The sequence below is a fragment of the Trichoderma aggressivum genome (assembly GCF_033847375.1).
Source record: "Trichoderma aggressivum f. europaeum strain CBS 100526 chromosome Unknown scaffold_014, whole genome shotgun sequence".
Taxonomy (NCBI): Eukaryota; Fungi; Ascomycota; class Sordariomycetes; order Hypocreales; family Hypocreaceae; genus Trichoderma; species Trichoderma aggressivum.
In genome coordinates, this window is record NW_026946380.1 from 201067 (window position 1) to 228861 (window position 27795).

The 27795-nt window shown below is 53.2% G+C and overlaps 9 protein-coding genes across 9 annotated transcripts; 5 read left to right on the plus strand and 4 right to left on the minus strand.

The window, feature by feature from the left end:
* Positions 1–651: 651 nt before the first annotated feature.
* Triagg1_4453 (uncharacterized protein) lies at positions 652–2732 on the minus strand (the record flags this gene model as incomplete). The annotated part of the gene is made up of 2 exons (XM_062898858.1): positions 652–1937; positions 2027–2732. 2 exons carry the CDS (start codon positions 2730–2732, stop codon positions 652–654), a joined length of 1992 nt encoding a protein of 663 aa, XP_062756470.1.
* A 689-nt stretch (positions 2733–3421) lies between these two features.
* Triagg1_4454 (uncharacterized protein) lies at positions 3422–4123 on the plus strand (the record flags this gene model as incomplete). The annotated part of the gene is made up of 3 exons (XM_062898859.1): positions 3422–3523; positions 3570–3726; positions 3807–4123. 3 exons carry the CDS (start codon positions 3422–3424, stop codon positions 4121–4123), a joined length of 576 nt encoding a protein of 191 aa, XP_062756471.1.
* Positions 4124–5681: 1558 nt separating this feature from the next.
* Triagg1_4455 (uncharacterized protein) lies at positions 5682–8000 on the plus strand (the record flags this gene model as incomplete). The annotated part of the gene is made up of 6 exons (XM_062898860.1): positions 5682–5919; positions 6090–6173; positions 6240–6472; positions 6548–6676; positions 6764–7855; positions 7920–8000. 6 exons carry the CDS (start codon positions 5682–5684, stop codon positions 7998–8000), a joined length of 1857 nt encoding a protein of 618 aa, XP_062756472.1.
* Positions 8001–8813: 813 nt separating this feature from the next.
* Positions 8814–9979, minus strand: Triagg1_4456 (uncharacterized protein; the record flags this gene model as incomplete). The annotated part of the gene is made up of 3 exons (XM_062898861.1): positions 8814–8953; positions 9081–9855; positions 9968–9979. 3 exons carry the CDS (start codon positions 9977–9979, stop codon positions 8814–8816), a joined length of 927 nt encoding a protein of 308 aa, XP_062756473.1.
* Positions 9980–12419: 2440 nt separating this feature from the next.
* On the minus strand, positions 12420–14013 carry Triagg1_4457 (uncharacterized protein; the record flags this gene model as incomplete). Its single annotated transcript, XM_062898862.1, has 4 exons — positions 12420–12869; positions 12928–13161; positions 13228–13826; positions 13884–14013. The coding sequence occupies 4 exons, from the start codon at positions 14011–14013 to the stop codon at positions 12420–12422; spliced, it is 1413 nt and encodes a 470-aa protein (XP_062756474.1).
* Positions 14014–14458: 445 nt separating this feature from the next.
* Positions 14459–16346, minus strand: Triagg1_4458 (uncharacterized protein; the record flags this gene model as incomplete). The annotated part of the gene is made up of 2 exons (XM_062898863.1): positions 14459–15709; positions 15822–16346. The coding sequence occupies 2 exons, from the start codon at positions 16344–16346 to the stop codon at positions 14459–14461; spliced, it is 1776 nt and encodes a 591-aa protein (XP_062756475.1).
* Positions 16347–22337: 5991 nt separating this feature from the next.
* Positions 22338–22826, plus strand: Triagg1_4459 (uncharacterized protein; the record flags this gene model as incomplete). The annotated part of the gene is made up of 2 exons (XM_062898865.1): positions 22338–22494; positions 22567–22826. The coding sequence occupies 2 exons, from the start codon at positions 22338–22340 to the stop codon at positions 22824–22826; spliced, it is 417 nt and encodes a 138-aa protein (XP_062756476.1).
* A 776-nt stretch (positions 22827–23602) lies between these two features.
* Triagg1_4460 (transcriptional regulator family: Fungal Specific TF) lies at positions 23603–25669 on the plus strand (the record flags this gene model as incomplete). The annotated part of the gene is made up of 2 exons (XM_062898866.1): positions 23603–24256; positions 24317–25669. The coding sequence occupies 2 exons, from the start codon at positions 23603–23605 to the stop codon at positions 25667–25669; spliced, it is 2007 nt and encodes a 668-aa protein (XP_062756477.1).
* A 1129-nt stretch (positions 25670–26798) lies between these two features.
* On the plus strand, positions 26799–27662 carry Triagg1_4461 (uncharacterized protein; the record flags this gene model as incomplete). The annotated part of the gene is made up of 2 exons (XM_062898867.1): positions 26799–26865; positions 26941–27662. The coding sequence occupies 2 exons, from the start codon at positions 26799–26801 to the stop codon at positions 27660–27662; spliced, it is 789 nt and encodes a 262-aa protein (XP_062756478.1).
* Positions 27663–27795: the final 133 nt, after the last annotated feature.

The following is a 27795-nucleotide window of genomic DNA, read 5'->3' on the forward strand; positions in this document are numbered from 1 at the left end:
AAGAAATGGAAGAAAACAAGACAAAATAGAACCGCTCATAAACTGAAGCTTCCGTGGTTAAGAAAGCCTCGGAAAGAAATAGAAATAGAATAGAAAAACAAACAAGATTGAAAAAGGAAAATAAAGAGTACAGTCAGCGCTCCAAAAAAAAACAAGGAGAAAAAAAGGAATGTCCCTGTAGGCCTCTTGCCAGACAAATCGTAGATTACACATTGAGACACAATCTCGATGGATTGAAGACCCTCCCCTTCCTTAGACGATAAAAGAAAACCCATATGAGCGAAAGAATATATGTTGGTAATCGCGGAGGAAATAAAATAAAGAAAAAAAAAGGTCAGGTTTCAGGAAATCATTCCCAACCCAGCCTTGCAAAAGTAGTCGTCTGTAAGCTTGACTCGTCACAAGCCCATAACCAGAGACCAGATCAAGTCCTGTTGTCACCCTATCGCATCTTTTGCAATCTGTTGCACTCGTTGGATATATCCCTGCCTTTGAGCCGATTGGAAGCTCTCGGTTGATGAAGTTTCGTAAATGTTTTTTTTTTGCTTGCCCCCGTGCTGTCTCCCATCGAGTCTCACCGTGATGGGATAATGTCTTCCCCTGCCTTTCTCCTCTCTTCTCCTTCTGATATTCTTTTTTCCAGCCATGGCATTAGCCCGACTTTTCGTCGCTGCCAAACTCAATCTGCTGACCAGAAGCAGCGGCCTCTTCTCTCTCTTCTCCATCAGGGTTTCGCCTCTTTCCCATTCTCTCACACCACTGTTCGGCGCTCACAATGGTCCCATCCAAAACGCCCGTCACCTGCGTCACCATGTCAAGGCCCTCCTTGGCCAGCACCAACACCTTTTGCGCACCCTCACGCATCGCCGAGTCGCCGTCTCTGTTAGAGTTCTCCGACTGACTGTCAGACATGGTTGCGAGGCGGAACCGCTGGGGGAGGCTGGTCAGGTGGCGGCGAACAAGAACCCTCGCGTTCTCCGGAAGGGCACCGCCAGCATACTTGGACACGTTGTTGATAACGTCTTGAAGAGACTTGAGGATATCGCCCTTGAGGCTGTTGATTCGCGCGGCGAGTTCGCTTCGTGAGGGGTTCGGTTGCTCTTGACTCTTTTCCGCGCCGTCGACATCCATGGCCTCAGCATCGCCGGGGCTATTAGCAGATGGCCCTCCTTCTGACCGCTCCTTCTTCTCTGCCTTTTCGTATTCCTCCAATGCGTGCTTCAAGTTCAGAATGGCCCGGTTCATGTGATCATTGGTCCATCGAAGCCAGCGTAAACAGTACTTGAGGCTACGCAGACTCTCGGCGCTCATGGCAACGCTTAGTCCCGACGTGGACATCATCAAGCGGGTCTGCCACGGCTGGCTGCTGGGCGGCTTGTGCGTTGCGGGCGCGGTTTCTGAGTATGCGGGCGACCGCTGGTCGTCATAAGCTGGCAGCGTGTCCACCGTACTGGCAGTCGATAGGCGGCGAGGAGTCTTCGACACGACCGACGACGAGTCATCGAGACCGTTGTCGGGCGACCCATTCGCATCGCTGCTGCTGCTGCTCTCCCCTGTCCTCCGTCTCTTGTTGGATCCGTTCGAGTCGGGGTCTGATGTGGGTGCGGGATGCCGGCGGCCGGCGCCGAGGAACCATCGAACGCCGCCTTCAACGCCCGTGACTCTACCCACGGAGTTGACTGTATTGGCGAGAGGCGTCAGGTAGCCCTCGACATACTCGGCGCCCGACTTGAATCGTGGAGAGAAATTCTTGGCTCCGCCGTAAGCGGAACTGGCGCCGCCAATTGTCGAGGCGACGAAGGGATGAGCGGTTGTAAGGAGAGACAAAAGCGGCTCCGGCTTGGGCGACATTGGTTTCGTCTGTTGAAGCTGAAACGGGGCAATGGGCGGGCTCATGGGTGGCAGCGATGAGGAGTCGGGAGGCGACGATACGAAATCTGTGCAAGAGGGCAGTTGGTATCAAACATTGACATTTTAGAAAGAAATTTGGGCATTTCGACAAATTGATCATGGCATCGTCACTCACCTGCGCGTAAATCTCCCAGAGCCTCAGCCGCAAGCCGCACGTCCGGGTCGTCGAGCGTGAGGCTGCTCGGGGTTGGTGTTCCGTCATAGATGCGATCCGGCGACGGCGAGGCCGCACTGGCAACGCTTGCCGCGCCGTCCATGTCCATGATTGTCGCCGGGCTGTCGGGCGCGTGGAAAGGCGGTGGTTGTCGGTACGAGTTCAATGAAGCATTGAAGGACGACGGCCAATGGTTCTGGTTCTGGTGCGGCGGCGGCGGATTGGGGAGGCCGTGGAGATGCTGCGGAGGGCGATGCTGGTCGTCGCCGCGCATGGCAACGTCGCCGGTGATGCTGCTCAGCGACGGCAATGTTCTGCTGTCGCCGTCATGGTGCACCAGCGGGGGAAGCCTGTCGTTGTCGGACGGGCTGGGGAACTGGCGATGGCTGTGCATGGACTGCGAGTAGTTTGGGGGTGAATGTGATGGCGGTAATGGAAGAGGCAGCGTCAATGGTAATGGCGCATTCGACGGCCGCGAGTCGACGCTGCTGAAGCCCGGAATGGGATTTGCCGAGTGGATGGAATTTATCGAGGGAACGGGCTGGATCGAGTTGATGGGCGGCAGGCGAGGTCGCGGCGGCAGTGCTGGTGCAAGTGCTGGTGCAAGTGCTGGTGATGGTCCGAGGGGGGCCGAAGCTGGACTGTTGGAGAGCGTCTGGCGATGCATGGCATGTGATTGCGGCCCAGGCGCATACAATCAATTTGATATGATGTGCACATACGGATACAGTGGGAAACCGGCTGATAAGCACGCAAGCACTGGCTGGCGCTGTGGCAGGGGTTCTGGCGGGAATAAACGCCGGGGCAGCGGGCTTCAATCGGCTGGTATTGGGGCGAGAGAAGCCTTGGAAAGAAGAGAGAAAAAAAGGTGATGGTGGAAACGGACACGGGCAGGCAGCGAGAATAGCCTCAGATGGGGGAAAATGCGCTCTGATACATGCTAAGCCCTCGACCTGTTCCTGAGGCCGGATGCCCAGTCCAGAGAAGGGGAGAGGAGAGAGCAGGGTGGTCTGGGCACGTGGATGGTGATGACAATGGCGATAAGAGAACAGGGCAGGACAGGACAGGACAGGACAGGACAGGACAGTACATCAAATCAAGTGCGCACAGAGCAACAAGGCCGCCGACGGCATGTCAATGGGCCGCCTGGACGATTTCAAACAAAAATTGGAAACAAGAGGGTTAAAAACCTCGAGATAAAAGATGGAAATCCACTTGGACTCTGCCCTTGTGCAAGCGCCGAGTCAGGCCAAACAGCATCGTGATTCTACAGTACAGCTGGCAGCTAACAATCATGATGGATGCCTCAAGTCATTTTCGGCCGCGTTCCTTTTGCCATCCTATCCCAATCCAGCAATGGGTGACGGCTCTCTCCCACACCATCTCGCACCTACGAATGAATTGGCCTCTGCGACACACTCGATGCTACCGTTTGTTGGGGACTCTTGTGACGGCGTGGTGTGGTGACTTTTTTACGTATTGACAGCAGCTAATGCGATTGGAGACCAAGTACCTGTACGCGGTGCCGAGGGCCCAGGTCAGGCGCTGGGAATTCTGCAGGGTCCGCAGGGTTTCAAATGCCTTGAATGCGCCCATGCTTGGTGCTATTAATGGAGCCCCGATGGGGGACTATGGGGCAGCAGGTGGGCGCATGTGTACCGGTACGCGCATGTGCTCCGAGAACCTTGGACTACCTGCTAGGGCAAGTATAGTACCTACCGGACCTGTACTCGTAATACAGGTACATCCAAGCAAAAGGTGGATGGCAGAAGAGGCGGCGAATGTTCCATTTCCCGAGCTGCTGCAGATGTCGAGACGGCGATGCCGCTACACAAATCTCACCCTCGTCTCGACGCTTCAATGACTGGTGCCCTCTCCAGCTCGTCGCGGGTGGAGCAGCCGGCAAATTCCACATGGAGGCGAGACACTCACACTCACACCGCACGCTGGCTGACGGGGAGCTTGCAAGTGGTCGACAATTCTGGCAAAAGCACCTATTCAGCCATTAGCCAGCAGGCCTGTGCCATCCTTGCCGAGCACGAGCACATCAAGCAATGATACGCAGTCAAAAGCCAAGGACGCCTGTGATGAACCGCTTGGCATCCCATCATCATCGTCACTTGCCTCAATCTCCCCGGAATATCTGGTCCAGAGAGACGAGACGAGACGAGACGAGACGAGAGGGCGCGCGGCCGCATCTTCCCCCCTCCTCGACGACATGCCGAATCAAGCAATGGACCAAAAGAAAAAGAAAAAAAAGTGCTGGTGCCGTCACTGTTGCTAAATTAGAATCAAACCCAAAAACGGCCTTGAGGAGACGGGCCACAAGCACGTGCCTGGGCGTTGCAAAGCAAAGCTGTTATCACATGCAATGTGACGCTCGTTCTGTTCTGAGCCCCAACTTTTTCGCTTCCCCCACCGAGACTGGTTGCTAGGTTCTTCATGTGCTTTTGCCCCCTCCCGGCCGAGCAATCAATCCAATCCCACCGCTCTTCGCCGCGTACAGAGTACAGGATTGGAATGTCCACCTTCTTCCAGTGGGGGGTTTTAGGGGTATGTCGGGGCCACTAACAGTTCCAGAGGAGGGTTTATACTGCTCACATGGCCACGAGAATTCTCATCAAAAACTTGCGCCGTGTGGGGAGGCAGAGTTGCGCACGTCAATAGGCCGGACCTTGCCCTGCATCTCCAAATCGTTGCTGTGAGATGGCGATGGGGATGGCGAGGCTGGCAACCTTTGGGAACCCTTCAGGTCCACCTGGTCATCAACAGCCACGTTCCCAACAGAGCTTAACCAAGCCACCGCATGTTGTTTGCGAGAACAAGCACAGTAGTACTCTTACTCGGTACTTGGAGCAGGAGGGAGGCTTGTAAGACGGGCACCCTTATTGCCCTGATGAGTGAGCAGGCCTCATCAATTACCCCGAAACCTGATTCCAAATGCGGGGACCCCAGACAAGTTTCCCTTCTCGGTGTGCCATCAATGGTCTGCTGCTGTACTCGTACGCTGCTGCTGTCTTTGTCTTGGACGAGGACGTCACATCGAACCTTTGCTCCCCCAAACCACGCATTGCGATGCACCCCAGATTATTTCTCAACCTCACATCATCGGGCAGTGCATTGGATACTAGCACAGGCACCTTGACATCTTCCCCAACAACGGGTAACGTCCTGTCTCAGACAGTAAAGCACCTATTCGCAGAAATGCTCCGAGTAGTGCTGCCACTCGGCACAACTGCTGGTTGACATCCATCACCTGACGCTCTTTTACGCCGCCCCCGTTCCTTTAACTAGGTACTAAGGTAGGTAGTAGGTAGGCAAAGCGCACTGCCAGCACTGTAGGTCGTGTACTCGTACTGTATCGTGTCCTGCCCGGCTGGTGGTTGCTTCCAGGATCTGGGCCTGAGCTGCCGTCTTCCGCGCAATGCGCTACGGGGAAGCCATTATTGGTTGCGGCTAGAAAGCTCGCGAGCACAAGCAGAAGCCGGGCGCGGATAGTTGAGCTTTGCCATCACTCCCTCTGTGCTTATCCTATCCCATGGCCTGCCACATGCAAATCAGAGCATACAGTAGCATACAGTAGCCAAGGAGCTGGATTTGCCCACACGGCCATCACATGCACGATTGGCATCTTGAATTCGCCTCTCTCTCCAACACACACAAGGTCCGCACGTTGATGAAATGTGTGGCTCCTCTGACGCCGCCCAAGCAATCAAATCCTGCCAAAGCAGAAATCACACGCGGGCAGCTCTTAAAGAACCAAATGAAACAAGTTTCCTTCCTCTCCGCACCGCCAAATCGCATCCTCATCCACGGCTCTGCAGCTGTCATGACAGAAAGCCACGCGGTCGCAGGTAAAAAAGATGAGTTGCACTGTCTAATGGGCGCGTTGAAGAGAAAAGGAAAAAAAAGAAGAAGAGGGAAAAAGTCCGCTGCATCCTGGATATTGGTTTTTTTTTTCCGGGGCCGTAGTGGAGCCAGCTCAGGAACAGAGATTCCCTCGCACGTGACCGTTCTCTTACAGCCATGGTTTTGCCGGCCCGTAGTTGGTCCCTGCACTGCACTTCCACGGCAACACGGGCCAAACGGGCCTATCGCATCGTAGACGGTGAGCAACCAGTTGTCCGATTCGCAGCAGCCTAAATTGAAGCTACGTCGCGATCCAGCTCCCCAGGTCGCGCCCTCAGATCATGTCCCTTCCTTGAACCTCCCGGATCTCCAGACTTTGCTCGTGCATGTCCGCATCTTCTCTCGTCCTCGTCTCTCCCTGGCCGCCGCGCCAATCCCTGGATCCGTCTCTCTAGCTGCCCCTCCTCCCCGCCATCTCTCCTGGACAAGCCCGTCGCCTTCTACATACAAATCGTCACCATGGCATCTGCAATCTTCTTTCTGGATCTCAAGGGCAAGGTACGGAGTCTCTTCGAAATAAGCCGCATTTGATGGATCACTGGGCCAATCTAACGTGGCTTCTGCTTCTCCTAGACCCTCCTCGCCCGAAACTATAGGGGTGACATTCCCATGTCCGCCGTCGAAAAGTTCCCTGTTCTACTATCAGAAGCCGAAGAAGAGTCGTCAGCCGTTCCGCCATGCTTCTCCCACGAGGGAATCAATGTCCGTAGCTCACAGGCAGCATCTACATGAAGCCCCGTGCAACCCCGGGGATGGGACGGGGAGAACAATGGCTAACGCACGCGACAGTACTTATACATCCGCCACAACAACCTATACCTCCTGGCGCTGACCAAGCGCAACACCAATGCCGCCGGAATCCTGCTCTTCCTGCACAAGGTCGTCGAGGTCTTCACCGAGTACTTCAAGGCTCTGGAGGAAGAATCCATCCGCGACAACTTTGTCGTCATTTACGAGCTTCTCGACGAAATGATGGACTTTGGCTACCCCCAGACCACCGAGTCCAAGATCCTCCAAGAGTACATTACTCAAGAATCACACAAGCTCGAGATCCAGGCCCGCCCGCCAATCGCCGTGACCAACGCCGTGTCTTGGCGATCCGAGGGTATCCGTTACCGCAAGAACGAGGTCTTCCTCGACGTTGTCGAAAGCTTGAACCTCCTCGTCAGCGCCAACGGAAATGTGTTGCGCAGTGAGATTCTCGGCGCCATCAAGATGAAATGTTACCTCAGCGGTATGCCCGAGCTGAGGTTGGGACTCAACGACAAGGTCATGTTTGAGACGACAGGCCGCTCGACGCGAGGCAAGGCTATTGAGATGGAGGATGTCAAGTTCCACCAGTGCGTGCGGCTCTCGCGCTTCGAAAACGACCGGACAATCTCCTTCATCCCCCCCGATGGCGAGTTCGAGCTCATGTCGTACCGCCTCAACACCCAAGTCAAGCCCCTAATCTGGGTCGAGTGCCTCGTCGAATCCCACTCCGGCTCTCGCATTGAATACATGCTCAAGGCCAGAGCCCAATTCAAGCGACGAAGCACGGCCAACAACGTTGAAATCATCGTCCCTGTCCCCGACGATGCCGACTCCCCCCGATTCAGAACCAACGTCGGCTCCGTCCACTACGCCCCCGAGCAGAGCGCCATTGTCTGGAAGATTAAGCAGTTTGGCGGCAACAAGGAATTCCTCATGCGCGCTGAACTTGGCCTTCCTAGCGTCAGAGGAGACGATGAGCACGGCGGTGGCATGACGGGCGGTTTCGGAGGCAGCATGGGTGGGATCGGTGGCAAGGGCGCCAAACGACCCATCCAAGTCAAGTTTGAGATTCCCTATTTTACGACGAGTGGAATTCAAGTTCGATACCTCAAGATCACCGAGCCCAAGGTAAGCCATCAATCATTCATTCTTTGACATTTTCTCAACGTATGCTGAAATAATCTTCTTCCAGCTTCAATATCCTTCTCTTCCATGGGTCCGATATATCACACAGTCTGGCGATATTGCGGTTCGGCTGCCCGATGTAGCTTGAGCCTTTACCGCGAGTTGACGTGCTATATAATCATAGGTGGGATAGTAGAGAGGTATGTTAATTTAAGCGGCCGGCCGTTCGTTTTGCAAACCAGCATCGAAATACTTGGAAAGGGGGGAGAGAAGCAGCGAAAACGCCGTAAATAGTCATGTGGAGTCTTCAAATTATAGCGAATTGAAAGGCTGAAAGGGTGGGGGCAACAAGGAATCGCATTGCATGGCTACCACTATCCCTTCTTCCTTGGGGGGAGCCATGTAGAAGAGAGGTTATGCCCGGGTATTTTAAACAGAGAGAGCTATAATGTTGTCGCCATCACCGTGAAATCAGCTAGATGAATAAGATGAAATGAATTGAAACTGCCTTAATATTCGTATGATTGCTTGGCTTTTCAGCGTGTCATCAAGGTACAAAAAAAAGAGAAGAAGACTGCAATCAGAAGAGAGTAAAGGATCAACAGACAGGAACAAAACTAAATGAATAAGAGGAAATGGTGAGGTGTGTGAAATAGAGAAAGCCTCAGCTCCATACACTCCCCAAAAAGAAAAAGAAAAGGAAAAAGAAAGGGGGGAGGGGAGCGACCAAGTCCCGCGGAACCCCCTTGCGTGGAGCTTGTAACGTATCAAGCGTTGTTCATCAACAGATTTCAACAATGGGAATCATTCAACGTGTTCAAAGAGGAAAAAAAAAGAGCAAAACTTCGAGTGCGGCAGATAAAGCAGTAACATGGTGGGAAGGAAATCGAGCACCACAGCCCCTTACCATGACGGGGAAAAAACAACATAGAGTAGAATAGATATGCCATGTCATGGCCGTCTACCGTCGACCTTCTCGAACAAGCACTTCCTTCCATTCCATTTCCCTAAGGGAGCCTTCGTTGGAATATTCTGGGTTCTCGGGGTCGTACAGCACCGTGATGAGAAAGCCCAGCGGCATCTCTGAGGCCGAAGGTGCATCTACACCATGATTAATACCCAAATGATTATTCCAAATAGCATATACATACGAAGAAAGACGGGAGGAAAGGGGCAAAATGCCATGGAAATAAACAGCAGCACAGGATTCGAAAAGGTTGAAACTCACATCCCCGAGGAGCCTCGGCGCGATACCAATGCCCATCACGCCACTTGCCACGGTGCGCATCGTCTCCCAGAAAAGTTCGATCCACTGCTCCTTCCTCATATGTAGATTCGCTAAATGCCATCAAGCCGAGGATAATGGGAAGCTCTCCCGAAAGACCAACCGACGGACGCGGATTATAAGGGTTACTATAAGCCGCTGGCACCAGGCTGGGCATCCAGCTGGGGTTTGCCCCGGCCACGAATTTGCACGGTCCGGGACCAGGCTCCATGTTACTCTCCGGGTGTACCGCGTGTGATATTCCTGGTTGGAGAGGAGGATGGTGGAACAGTAGAGGCGTTCGAGAAAGCGAGCCAGCGGATAATGGGTCTCCGTTGACGACGACGATTGGGAGAAAGGGGCCGCATGAGAAGACGGCGAGTTGTTTGTAAGCAGCAACGTATCGCAGGCCTTCCCCCTCGCCCGAACTATACATCAGAACATTGCCAGCAGGCCACCACCCGGCTTCGTTCGCATCTCCACGGTACCACGCATATCCAGGAGCTACCGTCACTCTCCCACTCTGATACCTCATAACCGTTCCGTGCGTCTCTCCTCCATATCCCTTCGGGTTGCTTAGCGGTATGCGGTTGTGCCAGCCATCATTCGAATGATAAGTCTCGTCTCTGTCCACCTTCAGCTCGTTGATCACAAAGAGGAAACTTCTGTAATCAGAATCGGGAGGGAGATTGTTGGTCGAGCGCCTGGAACCCCCCGCATGCTTATGTGAGCTGTTGCCCTATGGTATAACATGGCAAATCAGTACCTTGTACTTTCTCGCTTGGATCCCCCGATAAGAAAGAGTCGAGTGTTATACCAGGCACGCCGGGTCGAGAATTGGAAAAACTCACATGTCCAGACATGACAGCCGCTCTGTTCACCGACGTATGCCCTGAATGGCTGCAGTATTCGAGACTGGTGATTCGGGAGGGTTACAGGTCAACAATACTTGTAAAGGCGATATACGTGGAGTCTCGGAGGCCTGGCGTAGAGCTACATATTATCAACTCCGCCGCCCATCACTCCCCTCCCCCAACCCTCCAACAGACTCCATAGGTGTCGCTGCCCAAGGCCAGGTATCAAGTGTGTAATTACCGGTCAAGTTAGGCCGAGATGCTACGTATCCAACGTTACAGCACCATGAGGGCAGTTGGCCACTAGTAGAGAGATCGGGCCAGGAAAAGATGGTGTTCCGCGCCGTCCACCCGCGGACTTGGGGCTCAAAACTCTTTGCGAGGAAGGTTTCAGGATAAGCTTGACGTCGACATACATGAGTGGTAGTGTCTCGTGAACCGAACCGGTGAGAGTAAAGTTCGGTTCCGTTGGGTCTCCGACGTCCACTGAGCTTCATCCTCTTCGCCGTCGCTCTTTTCCCTCTGCGCTTAACAGAGTTTATTGGGCTCCCTCGAGTGTCCCACGACTCCTGGAGTGCTGGGTTTGGGCCCAGCGCCGCTTTTGCCTACCCCGGTCACGAGCTCTCCGAGATACTGGCAACCCGTGTGATAGGCCGGTATAAGATGCAAGGCGTGTTTGCTGCTCGTTCTTTGTAATCATAAGGCCATGGTTCGGATATTCGAGTTTGTCTGTACACCCACGCCACCAACAGGTGGTCGCCACGGGCTCTGAGAGATCCTCTTGGTGGGCATTGTTGGTTTGCCAGGCCGATCTAAGCTTGAAAAATATCTCAGACAAAACTTGAACACCACCATTCACAGTCGTGGACCAATAAATCACGAGCTTTCGGACTAGGGTTATGGGCCTATTGGGCTCGTAACCTTGAGCCTATCACACTGCTCGCAGCGCTGTGTGCTGTGTGCTGTGTGGTGACGACGAGGCTGTACGGGGTTCTTAATTACGGCCCCCTCGGGGAGTAAATAGCCGCGGTTGTCTGATGGTATCATAAAACACCACCATGCACGATGTGCATCCCGGTCTCAACTCCCAAGTGTGGGGGCCACGGGGGAGATGATACGAGTATGCAGTGCGAGAGCCGTATACTGTTCCATTTTCGAAGTAATCGCCGCATTATCAACTGATGCTGCAAGACGCTATATCCCCGTAAGAGTAACACTTTGTACTAGCCAAAACGAGAGGCAAGTTGTATGTTTTCTGTGCGAAAAGAGGAGGGGGAGAAGGGTTGAGCAAAAAGCCTGTCGGGAGAAAACAAAACGGTTGTTGACTCGCCATTCGACGTCGGGGTTTCAGCACCCGAATGGCCAGTTATAAGACAACAGATCTGCGGTCCCCCAACAATGGAGGGTTACACAAAGCTGAACTTGAGCAATATGTAGCTCTTCTCGTTATGCATAGCTGTAGCAAGTATCGGGTAGAGCACTGTCCGCTCCCGAGAGCTCATTTCTCAAATGTCAGCCTATCGGTGAAGATGCCAAACGATTCACAGGCAGGGGCCCATAATATCAACGTTGATGGGTTTGACGGAGCCTAAGGCGCCAAGGCGCTGAAGAGGCACGACTTCAATGCCATAATTTAGCTCATCACTGTGTCCCACGCTATTCTGGCGACGACGTGGATTGCTCGTTCAGATGCGCAATCCCAACGGCTACCCCAAACGAACGCGGGTCGCATTCATGCATGTGTTCCATCGTACGACTCGACAGTCATTTCAATGCTTGATATGGGCATTGCAAACATGCCGATAACGCGGTGAATGAATGACACAGTCAAGTTCCTTTATCGAAATGTTAGTCGAGGAGTCCAAACTCGGTCATACACTTTCGGCTTACCCTGTGTTTCCAACCTCTCTTCAGCGAATAGCATGAGCCATCAATGGAGCGGCAATCAATTACTGATAAAATTGAATACAATAAGATGAACCACGATCAAGGTGTGTCAAACCATAGCATGTGATACTGATTCAACGGCGAGAGCAGAAGAACGAAGACCGAGAGGTCTCGAACTTCACAGAAGATGGGATTAAGATGACTGGATGAAATAATTACATTCTCGGATTCATGGAGACAGAGAAGCAGAGATATAAGGGATTTTTTGTGACAGAATCACGGAAGGTTGCCTTTTTTTTTAGCTGCCTTGCTAGGAAGGCTCTGGGTCGGACAAACGGTGTGGTTCGCGCGCAACGAGTGTGGATCCAGATGAGGCTCCGTTGTAAACATCTTGATCGGGCCGCCTTGTCACGCATGTGATTTATTTCTTTTTCTTTTTCTGCCTTTTTTCGTCCAAGATTCTACCATCAACCCGGTTGGTTCCGGCAATAGCGGTATCCTACGCATAAAGGCTGAGTGGCCTTCGTCGTGAGGGGCCAACTACCGAAATCGATGTGTCGTTTCAATCCGACCGTCTGGCCCTCTTATTTGGTGCCGGCGTCTCCTCCGAAGCGGCATCTGAAGTCATGCCTGACAAGTAGAGTTTAGCCTCTTGGATCAGTCGCTTTTCCCCTAGCCTCACGGTAACTGCGGCTCTATGCCGCTTGCTAATGTCGCTACCAGAAAGAATCCGTTCATCATCTAGAATAGTCGTTGAATACTGCGACGCCAGAGCATCAAGGGCCTTGAATAGTACGGAATGTTGGATCTCGTCACGTTTCCGCTTGTCGGCAACGCTTGATGGGTGTGCTTTGCGAACGGCTTTGAGAAGCGATTTAAGCTGATCCCGAAGATCCTCTGGTATCTCGCTAAACCTAGCCGATCCAGTAAAGGTGCCGTCCGGGTTAGTCTCGTTTGACTCTCGATCCAAAACAAATGTATCCTCGACTTCACCCAGGTCCAAGTGCTCTCGCTTATCTGATATCAGCCCAAGTCATGATGAATGATGGGATGGGCATAGAAGAACTCACCGCACTATCCAACTGTTCTTCTGACAAGCCTAGGCTTGCCGCTAAAGACTCCTCAACCAATTTCCATGGAAGCTCAACAACATCATAACGAGAGTGTTTGGGGGTTACGTAGCCGTAACGGCGGAGAAGCTCTGAGTTGGGATGGGGACCATAGTAATTCAAGATTTCTTCGCCGGCCTTGATGGTTCGTAATGCTGTCACAGTAAGAGCGTCATCTCCATAATTGACGTGTGCCTATTTTTCATGAATCAGCCAACGGCAAGGCGCTTAGAAGCATAGCTGTAATGGATGGGACCGCACATTATACTCAGCGTCAGCATTGAGAATATCAGCCATCGGCACCATACCCATTGTGGACTTGGGCTCGCGATCTTCAACCCATTCTTCTTCATCTTCTTCGTCTTCTTCATCCTCATTCTGGAAATCGAATGCGTAGGACATTATAGTGCTTCCCATGCGGTGGGCCAGTTTGACGAGGTCTTCGTCACTATAAGACTGGCTAGACGGAAATACTTCGTGCTTTGCACGAAGGACGGGCAAGATCTTGGCATGAAACATTGCTTCAGCCTCAGTCTTGCCAATTTTTGTCCGTGTGGCGCTCGCCTGGAGTTCATCAAGTTCTGCGTCGGTCCAAAACATGGGCGTCTCGAAAGATGCAGGGAGGACGTCCATGTACGGCTTCCATTTGGACTCGTCTCCCTTGAAATACTCAAACAGCATGACAAGAATCAGAGAGCTCCATGGGTCCTGCTGCGGCTTGTCGTCCACCTTCATGGCCTCATCCGGATGGAAGAAGACGTCTGGGAGCTTCTCCTTGAGCTCGGATGTCTCCATGTTGATTATCCCATTTCTTGGCACGGTAAACAGAACTGTATCAGCCGGGATGTCCTCCAGAGCCACTGCCACGATGTTGTTAGTCAGCTCACGCCGCACATAGACACGACTCGCTCACATACCTATGCCGCGGCCTGCATTTCTTGCGCGGAAGTCCGTGATCTCAATATGTTCAGAAAACGTCGACCCAGGAAGCGCCTTGAACCACTCAAGGAACGCCTGTGTTTCGGCACCAAAATCTTCAGCAGGCATGACGATAATACGCTCAATTGCGCAAAAGAAATACAAGACAACAAGCCGTAACGAGGCTCTGCAAAAACCAAGGAATTGTTCGTGGTGTTTTAGTGAAAGTAGGAATCTTCAAAGAGGTACCTTTCTAAGTGTAGGCATTTTCTTACAGTGCGCGCCGCCATGAGATGTGCTGTGAAAAAAATTCATTCGCACCATTCGCACGGGGTACCTACCTAGCAATCGGCGCCGAGTATCGCCAACGAGCGTCCATTTCATCTCTTACAGCTGCAATACAGAGAAGATTGAACATTTGGATCCTAAAGTTATTTCAATTTTTACCTAACAACTCCATCCATGTTCTCAGCTACCTACTACTCAAACTTTCTACTGCAAGACTGCAAGATTTCGCTATTTCTCACCGTGGTTTCATCGCTGCCTCTTCTCATATATCAGTAGAGACATCCTTTCACGCTTCATCTTCAGCTTTGGTCTTCTTGTTGGTCTCTCTTTTCTTGGGTCGCAGCCATTCCTCCATGCCTGGTGGCCAATATACCCGGTTCTGCTGTCCTCCCATTCCATACTCTTCTGGGCTGATGGTATTTGTAGAATCTCCTTCTTCAGTCTCGCCAGTCGTGTCGTTCTGCTTCTCCTTCTTGGTTCTTTTCGTTTCTTTCTTAGGCTCATCGTCGCGCTCATAGGGAACGACGTCGTTAAATCGGTTCCATCCTGGGAGTTTGTATGTCCTCATGAGTTCGAATACCGCCTGCTCCTTGTCTTTCGCCTCAATCATCAAGTCCATGTCTGTTGCACAAGGCGGAAGCGTCTTAACGCGCGCTGAATGCTTACGCCGATCCCGTGGCGTAACAGCCTCTGCGGTTGGCTCGCTGTAATGCATCTTCTGCTTGATGTTTTTTCTAGTCCAGGTTTTTGAGATGCGATCATAAAGGCTCATGATGTCCAATGTGCCCTCGCGAAGGCTGGGGTCGAAAATGATGTTGTGGTGATGATAATCCAACACCAGAGGAATGTTGAGCTCCTCACAGATGGGTAGCAGGTCATGGACACTCCATGAGACATCATCATTCTCCAAGACTAGCCTTTTCTTCACTCCATCTGGCAACTTGGCGTAGTTTTGGCGAAAGCGATCTAGGGTCGCTGCCTTGTCGCCATACGTACCGCCCATGTGCAGAATCATGACGGCGTCCCGGTCAAGCTGCTCGGGGAGCTTCAACAGCGATAGCATCTCATCGTGATACTCGAGATCCCTGAAAGCAGCAGTGACGACGTCTTTCCTCGGACTGGCAATTTGCGTGTACTGGCCCGGGTGAGTGGTGAGGCGATGACCTAGCTCAGCAGCTACCCTGCCAGCCTCTGCCAACACATCGGCGGCGAATGGGGCGAGCTTATAACCGTATTCTTCGTGGCTTGCAAAGGGGAACATTTCGCTACTAAGTCGCATGAATTTGATGCCATACTTTTCGTTCCATCTCAGCATCTTGACAATATCTCTGGCGTTTGCAAGACCGAGCTCCCGGACAAAGTCCAATCCGCGCTGGACATCCGGAGACTGTGTTTTGTCGGGTCGGTTTTTGGTGGCATGCTCAGGCTTTGTTGGATCTTGGAGGGGATACCTATGATCAATAATCGAGGATATACGGCAAGTCCGGGACGAAAAGACAGGAGTGCTAGCATTTCTGAGGTATGTGTTAAGGCAAGCCTATGCGCCGTCGCATTAGCTTTGGTGTTGACTGTGATTTGTGAACTCTCGATGTTCCGCAATCAAGACCCTTTGAAGAGTTAGGAATAAGTATGTCTATATCGGCACTCACATAACCTAAGCGGCCTTTCCACGGCAGTGGCAGCACGTCACTATTCACAGGCGGTGGTCTCCTCGCAGTCCTCTCAACAGCCTCGGGGTCTGCTTTTTCTTCAGCCGCATCAGCCGATTGCACGTCAGTATCAACTTTGGATGTCTCCGGAGTCTTTTCTTCAACCTTCTGCTCAGTTTTTGCCTGTCTCATTGACGCTGGCCTGAGCTTGAAGGCCTCTTCTCGAACCCTTTCGGGGTCACACTTTGACAAATCGGAAGTTTCCACAGCCAGCCGCTGGATTTTCACTGCGCTTTGAAGCTTGAGGCCCATCTCTCCGAGTTCTCTCATGGTGCGCTCAAACGCTTCCCGTGAACCATTTGGACTTCCTGCCGGACCCAAGGCATCCTCCGTCTTTCCCCCTTGCCGAGAGCCATCGTGTTGCTGCTGTCCGGCAGGCCCATTGACTCTTCTGGAGCTACGTCTGACTTTTGCCGCGGGGGGTTCGGCTACAAAAGCGTCGGCCTTCTTTCTCTTGGGTGCCATCGTGTGGGACAAACGAACAAGCGGCTGATAGTATAACGTTGGATGAGAGCTGGGTGGAGTTTGTCGGGAGCCACTTAGCAGCAGTACGGCGACGAGTTGTGAGCGAGAATGACCGAGCGGGACGTGTCAGGCATATGGACCATCTTTCAAGAGGAATTTCATGTTAGTTTTCCCGGCACGAGTAACTCGAGCGCGTGTGTGTTTGATACGAGGACAACGACTACTATTTCTCACACAGAAGCATCGCCACTCGGCTATTTCTACCGCCAGCTTTGGCCAAAGAAGGGGGGAGGCAGGTGAGACGTCCCAAGACAAGGCGAGGGAGGGCAGGCAGGGTACCACAGCAAGGCACTGAGGCCCCGATCCGTGCCCAGATGCCAGATTCAACGAGTCCTGGCTATGACTTCGATGAAGTCATCAACCCCCAATTCATCTCGATCGGGATCGCGCAAAGGTGGGGACGTACCGGTTCCACTGCTAGCAGTATGATGTTGGGCGAATGGCCATCGGGCTGCCGTCTCAAAGGCGCAATCTGCGCGTCTCCTTTGGGGATATCTGCTGGTTCAAGCTAGGCCGGTTTGAACGCTGCCTTTGCTAGATGACATGTTGATGAGCTTAAGAGTCGGGTCGATAAGGTAGCAACCCTTGGGCGACAGGCACGACAAGAAACAATGGTGGTTGGGTTTTCCGGAGCTTCTAGCGTCAACTCTTAGTACTTTACGGTGATGGTTGGGGACAGCACTTGGAGCATCACCGCATCACACTGATGTAACCCTCCCTTGTCGGTGCCTGGTGCCACGGAGCAGTGCGTCCGAATACTTTGCAGCACTGGTCAAATAAGCTGCTGAGTCGGAGCTCAACTTCCGCCATGGCTGGCGGCAACCCTGAAGGCACGTGGCGACGCACGATGCTATATATTCATCGCCTAGAATGCGGCCCAAGGTCTTGCATATGATTTCATCTCAGCCAAATCCCGCACACTCGGAGCTGAATTACTCCACACACGGTCTTAGATGTTCTGGCAGACAAGGGACCAGTTGCTCCGGGGCATTGGCATGCGGGGAAACTTGCAACCACAACTTGAATACTTCATGGCCTTCATCATCGCCTTACCCTAGAGACTTGTAGCTGGAGCAAAGAGCCTCACCCGCTCTGCCAGAAAGACTTGCGAGAAGAGGTCAGCACTTAGTACTTGCTCACACAATAACAAAAAGCACCAAAGCCGTACGCCTCCGCGTGTTCACTAGTCGGCAACTTTGCTTCAATCAACTACCGAGCAGACACGCCACCGCCCTATGAAATCATCAAATGTGTGGAGCCGGCAATTTCCATCTGTGCTGAAGAGCACCGGGTCGATCTTTGCCCTGGTTGGGATTGCGGAAGTTTAGCTTTAGCATCATTGTTAGCTCGGTTATGGGGTCGACCGCTGTCCTGGAGCATTCGACGACGAGGACGCTCACGCGTTACGAGTACTAACACCCACCTGTCTACATGTCATCATCAGTTGTGAATAGTGTCACCACATTATCTCAGCGGCGGATTCCACTCTCCGTTCTTTTTGTTTATCCTTCTCCTTTGACAGGCAAGTTGACGTATTGCTTCCCCATTAGATATTCCACTGACAGACCCAAAAGTTCAAATATTGTCGATGCCAAGCCCTCGCTCTTTTGGGGCGATCGAGATTCAAGTCCCGTAATGGACTCACGTGCTTTGACTTTATTGCAACATCGCCGCAGTTTGATCTTCAAAGCGAAGAATCCTTTGTTTTGCTTTACAATGGGGTCAAATCAGCATGAATTATAGTGAAAGATGGGTATGTGTAGGGAAAGCCGCGGAGAAGCGGCAGCCGACACCCCGGTATTGAACGATGCTACGACACCTTTTTCATATTCCACACGGTCTCATACTCGAATACCTAGTTATTTTTGAACATCGTTGAGAACTTTATATATAGTACGTACAAATTGGCATGAAAAACGATTTGACACGGTGTCTTCTCGGTTCACAAAGTCAGAATGCTTTGTAAAAGCTGGTTGAGCCAGAGAGGGCCACGATAGAGAATGACGAGGTTCAACGCACCAAACACGGAACCACGTTCGCAAAACATGTCTTGCATGCGGGCAGACGCCAACTAACACGGAATACTACGTACGAGAAACGAAGTGCTTCGCATGTACAAGGACGTACGGACGTCAGCAGGAAATAAGATGCGAATACCTAAGGTATGCTTGCCGTCCAGGCGTCTTACCCGCGCCAGCCAACCCCTGACAAAACCTACCACGAACAGCCCCTGACAGTGACTCGCGATACAAGATCCTCGTGCGCTCTCTTGAACCCTGGTACCTACTAACCTTAGGTACCTTGAGCCACTCCTCTTTGCTGCACTTCGTACAGCAATGTACTGTAATCATCCGCTAAACCAAGGCGCTCATCAGGCATCACAGTTTAGGAGACTGCCCCAGTCTCACCTGTCACCTGTCAGATATCAGCGGCATCTACGCTCAATGCAATACCTGACCAGGGCCTCAATTTCAACCGATGCCTGCTTCAGCAGAGAGAACACGTGGAGCGGGACTTTCGGAGTTCTAGCACATGTAAGCCCCCAGGATAGACGCGATGGACTTTTACAAGGTTCATATCTGTATGCCGCTCGTACGTGTACTCCATGCTTTCGGATACGACAATGAGCTCCTTACATGGCCAGGGCTTTGCTTTGTTGGCACCTGTAAGTCGATTCATACAGCCCTGTTTGTCCTAGTCGTGCGTGCATCTGAAGGCAGGGCGATGCTGCGACGAAAAGTACAAGTGGACTGCCACGATGTTGGTGACATGACGAGCCGTACTCGTACCTCTTTTCGAGGCATTAGGTACATTACTCCAATGCGGGCCAAAGATGTCTCGGGTTCGCCAGAGCCAAAGCGAAGTCTTGTACACAGTGTGTACAATCCAGGGTTGCGTGCTTTCCTGGCTCGCGATGGACATGGGTATGTGATTTGATTCATGCGCTATCCTCAGAGGGCCACTCCGCCCACTCCGTTATCGTCGTCTGGGTATGGGAATATGTGCGAGCATACGGAGTAGGTATTGTAGAGTAGCATCTACTCGTACTCCGTATCCAACATCAAGCATTGCGTTGAGACCTACCTAGTTAGTAATCGACAGGGAGTTGATGTTTGAATTCTGTTGATTTTTTACGATATCTGGAAAGATGTTGTCGACTTTACACTTTGCAATGGCATGAGGCAGCATGGATACAGAAAGTTCGCTTTGTCGTGATACATCGGCGGCGAGAAGAAGCATTTAGCCGCATAAACAAGGCGAATATCTGGTCGCCGGGCCGAGAGAATAAGTAGTCGTATCGTGACCTGGAGATACCATCATGTTACCATGTGCCCAGCCAGGTACTGGCATGGCACACGGGACGTAGCAGAGGGCGCAGTGCTTATAGGCTTAGGTAGGCTTATCACGGCTCGAGGTTGTAGTGCAGTTCAACCACATGTCACTACTAAGAGCCTTGAGGTTAGTAGCGCTTCGTGGATGAAGCAGTGCTCTGCTCGTATGTACGCGTACGCCTCGTTTTCTCAACCATTGATGCTACCTGCCAGCACGGAATGTATGGACCTGGAAATGCACCCGTACTCGTTTGGAGTGGCCAAAAAGGCGAATGTTTGACTTGCACTAGCCCGAGGCATCCCCACGTTGTTGCGGTGGAGACTCATCTGAAGCCAGCAGGGTCATGACTCTCCTCCATCTCCGTAGAGGTACAAGTGCTGTATCGTATCACAGAGCCAAAGGGGATTTTTCGTGCTCGTGCTGGTTCTTCGGAGCTTTCTTCCGGTGCATGGAGCCTGGACGACGCTCGGATACAAGTGTCCAAATCCCGTAGTTGCGCGAGAGATGGCGAATATCATGGGCCTGAATAGGTACTTACACGCAGCAGATGGGATGGGCCTGATACTTGAATTCCGGTTGGGTTCAAGAGTGCGTCGCAGTTTCTCGCGTTTCTTTTTGGGACTCTCTCAATCTCTGTCACTCTCTCGAAGGGGCTGTGTCTCATTTGTGTGATCGTCAGTCAATACTAGCACTCCAACGGACAGGGGGCGCCGTTACACACCGCAGCGGGCCAGACGGGTTCAATTTTGGGATAATTGTTCCCCCCCGTGTGGATGCCATCATCTCGGCCATACTTGCTGGCTTGAATCGTCTCGGTAAAAGAAATAGAAATAAAAATAAAGGGCAAACAGGCGAGCAAAAGAGGATAGAGGCTTTTCACTCTTCTGGACTGTTGCGCTTATACTAAGACAGAGAGAGGTCCGTACAGGTACGACTGCATACCTCTCAGTTCCTCCGACGGCTTCGGCACTTGAGAGCTCGCCGGTCTACGTACGGCATATGCCATGTATGACGGGATTCGGGGCTGTGATACGGAGCACCGGTGCATGGAAACCATGTAGTGTTTTGTCATATCACTTCCCGCTTGATGCAGCCAAGAAGGAGTTGCATGCGCATGAGCACCAAGTACATGATGTAGGCAGACAAGTGTACATGCCGAGACTGCGAAAAGCAGAGGCAAGAGCATGTATCTTGGTGTTTTGGCCTGAGGCCTCGTTGAAGATGCGGTTCCCCCCTCCCCTCAACTTGGTGGCCTCTCTCTCCCCTGTCGCCAACCTGGTCGCTCCAGCATGTACGAGTACCTACATACACGCACCTGTATGCGTACTTTGCGCATCAATCAATACTTACGGCACTGAGGGTACAGCATGAATCATACCTATCCACCACGCGGGCTGCTTGCTAATGGAGACCCCAAGGTAAGCAGCAAGGCAGCCGTTTTTCGTGGATAATGGCCTCGCACGAGACACCGTCGCACTGCTACCACGTCAAGCAATACTGGCTGGGAAGCGAGATCTGTTAGATGCTCCCCGTGACGGGCTATTGAGTGGCAACTGGCGTTTGAACAGCCTCTGGAGCAGGGACAGATCGGTTCACCGCGACTAGGGCCTGCAGCCACCACGTTTTCGGACCATGGCCGGGCCTCTCGATACGTGAAACCCGGCGTTGCAGTGCATTCCAGCGTCTTCCCGGATCATCCGCCCACCTACCACATGCACCGTACAGTGCGTGTGTCTGTATGTATGTAGGTGCGAAGACGAACCGAGGGGATTGCAAGTGTAATCGGTTGCTTCAGCCTTACAGGTATGCCGCTCCGTGTTCGTGGTCGAGAAGAGGAAGGCGTCTGCGCGGAGCACGAAGGATTGATGCTGTTTAGCCAGAAAGCTGCCGTTCCTAGCGGCACTGACACCCGCTTCAATCCCAGGCCAAGTACTTGTACAGGTAGGTATAGGTACAGGTACAGGTCCTTGCTCTCTGGCATCCGAACGTCCTAGCCATCAATCTTGTTTCGTTTGAACGGCCTGGCGCAATCAAGAGAGCACAGGCGACCGGACTCGACTTGGCTAGAGCTTCCGCACCAGGACCTTATCCACCTCGCTTCAGCGACCAGACATCAAACCCTTCTCCGCCTTGCCGAGCCTTGATGGCTCCCACTCGAATACTGTAAGACTGCGACAAGCAAACTAGCAAAATTCAGAGGCCAGCGGCAGTGCTACATCTTATCGAAAGCGCCTCGATTCACTTGCCGATGCTAGTCTGCGCCAAAGCTAGGCCCGGCGTCGCCACGCAACGGCCTGGACCCTTGACAGGTCACGTCGAGAGCCAAACATGGATGCTCGCTGCGCTTCTGGCTTCTGCGACTTACCTAGCTGCCACGCCCTAGCGCCTGGTTATCCCAAAGCTTCTTTCTCCGGGACCAAGCAGCCAGAGTTCCAGCGCCGGCTCCAGCTCCAGCACCAGCGCCGGCTTGGCCTCATCTAGCCAGGCCTTGGCCCCAAAGCGATCCCCCTGGTCGGCCGGATCCTAGTCTGGCAGTTGCATGCTAACGACTGGCCATTTAGAGGTGATGGCGACCCTCCTAATTAATCCGTTTTCCGCATGTTGGTCAGCCCAGGCAAGCCTGGTGAATACAGTAGGCCCGGCCACATCTCCACCACCTCGCTCCACAGACGCGATGGAATGTCCATGGACCGACCTGCTGCCATGAAGAAGCTCGAAACGAGACGAGACGAGACGCGATGCCTATGGAATATTAGTAAGCGACGACGATGAAATCTCTGGACGAGCAGAGCACCTGTTTGTCGACGCCTGGACGTGTTCCTGGCAGACGCAGCGCTGGACGATATCCAAGGCACAACTCAGCCGTCAGTGCAGTTTGACGTCCGGCTCCCAGCGGCACCATTGCATCCGCCCCCCCCCGCAGCCGCCCTCCATAGAGAAGGACAGGACGCTGCGGCGCTAAAAGCTAGCGGCCTAGCGCAGCAGACGCCCTCCAAATCCAGTAAATTTGAGCTGCGTGTGGCGCCTAGCTTGCTTGCTCAGCAGGCACCTCGTGCTAGCAGCAGCAGCGCAGCACAGCACTGCTAAGAGAAGAGAAAAAACGGCTCCTAGCTCGGTCCAGAGCCGGCGATATCTGCGGCCGACTTTGCCAGGCCCTTAATCCTTCTCGCATTTAACAAGGTCGCCTCGCTTGTTTGGCCGCTTACCGCCGACTCCTCATCTCTTTTCCCTCATTGCCACGCTCAACCATCGATTGAGTGCATGATCATTGATCTCACGCGCAGGACATTGACGCTGCGCTTGCAAAAAGACCACAGCAAGCAACCGTCCAGGCGGGAACGCAAGCGGGACGACCAACGCCTCGCTAACGGGCCTCCCCCCTCTCGCCCCGACTTTTGATCTGGTTGACCAACGTGTCTGTGTTCTGTGCTCTCAGCTACGCTGTGTGTGTCCCCGAGGCTGCGTCTAAGCTGCTACTGGGGGCCAGCATCTGCTCTGCGCGGCTGAAAATAGGTATTCTTGAAATAGCCTGGTTTCAGCCTGGTGGTTTCCATTTCGCCTGCTGCAGCACGGCTCTCTCGACACTGCGCTGGGCCAGCACAAAGCATTTGATCCAAAACACGTCTCCAACAATCCTCCGATCCAACATCTTAGACAAAGCGCAACGCACGCCCTCCCGTCTGTCACCCGTGGGAAACACACCAGACATTCTTCACCTGTCCCCCCCGCTCATTGTTTCGCCAACTCGGTGCCACTACCCGTCGTTCGAGGGCGAGACATTCGTCTTCGCTTTTTTGTACCGGCCGGGACTGAGAACCACCCATTGACTGCTCTTGCTTGGTGTGAAGAATAGCATGCCCCATATGCGCGAGGTCAAGACGTGTGACCGCTGCCGCCACTTCAAACGGCGCTGCGATCTGCTCAAGCCTTCCTGCTCACGATGCATCCAGGCTGGCGTGCGCTGTAGCTTCGATGTCAATGGAGTCGCTGTTCCCGGTGCGGTGGCTGCCGCTGCCAACGGCGCCACTTCTGCCTCCCCAAACTCATCACGTCAGGCCAGGGCCGCAACTGCTCTGGCATCATCTCCTCCCGTCAACGGCGACCCTGCCCAGGGCATACCAGGACAGAATGGCCTCATCTCCCCCACTGCGTCGACTGAGAGCCCTGAGCCTCACGCCGTTGATGCTAATGGCATGCCGATCGAAGGTGCCGGGGCCGGGGCCGCGGCAGCAAACCAGCTGCGCGTTGTCCGCAAGCGCAAGCGCAATTGCCTGAGCTGCCTGCGCTGCCACCGCCTCAAGGTAAAGTGCGACAAGGAGTTGCCGTGCGGTCGCTGCAAGACGAGCGGTAACGGAAGAGAGTGCTATTACAGTTACAACAAGGGCCCCAACGGCGGAAAGTTCCCTTGTCCCACAGCCCCATCCAGCAACAGCGAGGAGACAACGACGGTTCTTGCTACTTGGCAGGTCCAACACAAAGTACGGGGATCCAGCCATTGGCGAGACCTCATGACCAAGGTATGTTGACTTGTACAGTAAAACGTATGCCGCGTGCATGCTGCTGACTGCTGAGAGTAGATTGGCACCTTGACAACTTTGGAATCAGCACCACTGGCTGCCGCCCTTGAGGATGTGGCTACAAATGCTTGCTTGGCCAACTTCACACTACCAGGCAATTTCCCCTTTGGTACTCCCGGGGCCAGCAAGTACTACACTCGCGATGCTGTCACTCGATTGTTGACGAGTGAGAGGGCAAACCACGAGAAGTATCTTCAGCGGTATCTCGAGCTGCTCGATGTGGTAAATCCAATCGTGGACATTCACATATTCAGGCGTGAGATTGAACGCTACTGGATGGATCCCAATGCCTCGGATCTTTGTTGGCTAGCGCAGTTCCTCATGGTCATGGGCCTGGGCAGCTTTGCCTCTCCGGAAGGGGAGCCTCCCGTTGCCACGGAGCTCATGATGGCTGCTGAGGCGTGTCTTATGCAGACGCCGTTCTCCTTCCGACCGACTTTATTAGCCCTCAAAACCCTGGCCCTCATGGTTGTGGCCAAGCAAGTCTGCAATCCCACTTGCTGGTCCGTGGATTCATGCTGGTCTCTGCTCGGACTGCTCGTTCGCACGGCCTTCATCTACGGCCTTCCTCAGGACCCGTCGAGTCTGGAGGATGAGGGGCGCAACCAGGAGGAAAAAGATTCCCGGCGGAAGCTGTGGCTCACAATCCTCTATCTTGATGTCAAGGTGGCCATGTGCACCGGAATGCCGCCCCTTACACGACCAGATGAACTTGGTACACTGGAGAAGATCCCTGATTGGGGCCCGCCGGACAGCCTGCAGATGGTGCTGTACCAGTCACTGCCAACCGTGCTGGCCGTCATGGCGCAGATCAATTCCAACAAGGAGCAAATATCTTACCCCGACGTGCTGCGCTACAACGCGCAGCTACGAGAGCTCATGAGCCACGCCCAGCGGGTCTGTACCGGACAGCTGCAACGCACCACGGTCGACATCTTTTTGCGACGGTGCCTCATGGTTCTGCATCGCCCCTTTGCCTTGCACCCAGAAGGGCCCGTCATGTTTCCCGAGTCGTACTGGTCGTCCCTAGAGTGCTGCCTCGCGCTGCTGGTACACTACCGTGAGATGTGGGCCGGCGAACCGCACCTGCGCCTGGATTTGGTCGGACGAGCTTTCGTGCTGGACTTCTTCTCCGCAACCTTGACAACATACATCCATGTCCTCCGGGCAGATGCACCCCTAACTGGTGCTGCTGCCATGGGATGCGCCATTCCGCCCCGACAGATTATTCTCGACACACTGCGAAGCTGTGTTGATATCTGGAGCTCGGAAAAGGATAAAAGCGTATGCTACCGCACTGGGTATAATCTTGTCGTCGCAGTGCTCAACCTGGTCCCGAAGAACAAAATCTAGCCTGATGGAAAGGCGGGCATTGCTGTTTTGGATCTCCTTCACCCTGTTTATCAACATGATGGTCGTTTTGAGACTACTTATGCGTTGCACGACTCACAATATCATGCGCTACCTTTATCCATTCTCTTTTTTTGTTTAATATTTGAGGCGAGAGAGCGTCCGTCTGTAATAACACATTCATATGAGTTGGACATATTTACCCCCCTCGCACCGGCCTACATCCCCTCTCTCTTGAGATTTTTTTCTTTCTTTTTTTTGCGGAGCATAGTTGAGATTCCCATCTTCTTTGTCGTGTTTGTCTTTATCTCTTGTATCTTGGGTTGGGCAATATCCGCATGGTGGGCTGGTCGATTACCTCGGGACGAAGCAATGAAGTTTAGCATGGCGGTTGGTTTGTGAACTTGGTAGTGCAATTAGTAGCCCGGCATCTCTGTGTAGTGCTGTGGCCAGGGCAAGGGATGCCCGTAGAAATTAAAGACAGTAATATGATTCCCGATTATATACCATTGCATGAAGAAGATGGACGAATGGATGGATGGGGAGACGATGCGTTGTGGTGTTGTAGATCGCAGGCCAAGGTGGGAGCAAATTGTCCGAAAACACATGCTTGTTCGTATTTTCCCCAATACCCTGACAAGACATGCAGCAGAAGCAGGAGAGGATCACCATCTTGCCATGGTCGGGTGCCAGTCAGAAGAAAACAAGAACCAGAAGTTGAGCTGCTGATAGTTCCACTGGCTTGTGATCAACCAATCTTGGAAATGGGGCGTGGCGACATGCCACCGCTGCGTCATCTGGCAGCGGCTAGCGGCCACTAAATCCGCTGAGCTGCACAGCTTGAGCGCTTTGTATTTGTATCCCCCGCTCACAAGCTTGGGCTGCCTTCTCCCCACCTCGACAGAGCACATCCCAGCTTGTGCATACTAGTAAACACAAAAAACTATTTCTCTCTTGTCGCTGGCAACGTGATTCTGCTTCTGCCTGCTTCTGCCTCTACTCGCACTCACACGACCTCCATCACCTGCAAGCTACGACGCACGGCTGCCTTCCCACGAGAGCCTCAGCCCGCGCTATCGCAGCCTCGATTCTTACCAGCAAAGTCACGCCGAGGCGGGAAAAAGACGCCAGGATGACTTCAGTCGAGCGCTCGCCGCCCTCTCACAGCCCACCGGGCCCGGATGCCAAACGGCCCAGGGGTGAGTCTCGATTTTGTGGAATTACATTGTTTCTTATTATTCGTTGCCATCGCTGACTCTGGACTGGACGTGCAGGCATCCTCAAAAACCCTTCCTTCAACACCCCTCACTCTCCCGACGAGGCTCGAAAGGAGGTTACCCTCGCAAACACCCAGATCAACGCCGGACACCGACGGTCGTCTTCCGGAGCGGGCTCCCGCCGCCACTCCTCCAACAGCATCACCGACCCGTCTGATTCGGCCCAGCGTCTCAAGTGGGATGAGGCCAACCTGTACCTGACGGAGCAGGAGCGCACCTCGACTATGAAAATCACCGAACCAAAGACTCCCTATGCGAAACACTACGACCCGACAGAAGACCCCTCCGACGACGAAGAAGAGGCACAGGGCGGCCTGGACGGTGTTCCTTCTGGTCGCAAGAATCAACGTGCTGGTGCTGAAGACGACATTCCGGGCCTATCGCTGGGCGAACCAGAGGAAGAAATCCCGGAGAGACCGCCGCCGGCGTCGCGCAGCTCCAGCGAAAAGACGGTCCATGTGGACAAGGAGAGCGTCACCCCTTCCGCCGAAGAGGAGGTTGTGGGGCTCTCCCCCGAAGAAAGGGAGAAGCACCGCAAGTTCGAGGAGATGCGGAAGAAGCACTATGAGATGAAGAGCGTAGCCCACATTCTGGGACATCCGGAGGCGATCCCAGATGACGAGGATGAGGACGATGACGATGATGATGACAATGAGGGAGAGAACGGAGTCCCGCCTGTTCCCCCCTTGCCTGCAAATTTTGTCAATGGGTCAGCGTAGTTGAAAGAGAGAGAGGCTTTACCACGCAACCCGGTTTGGTTTCTACTTCTTCTTATTGTTATTATTACATCTCGTTGCACCGCTGCATATGGTCATGGAATGGAGGCTTTTTTTCCCTTTTCTTTTTTATCTT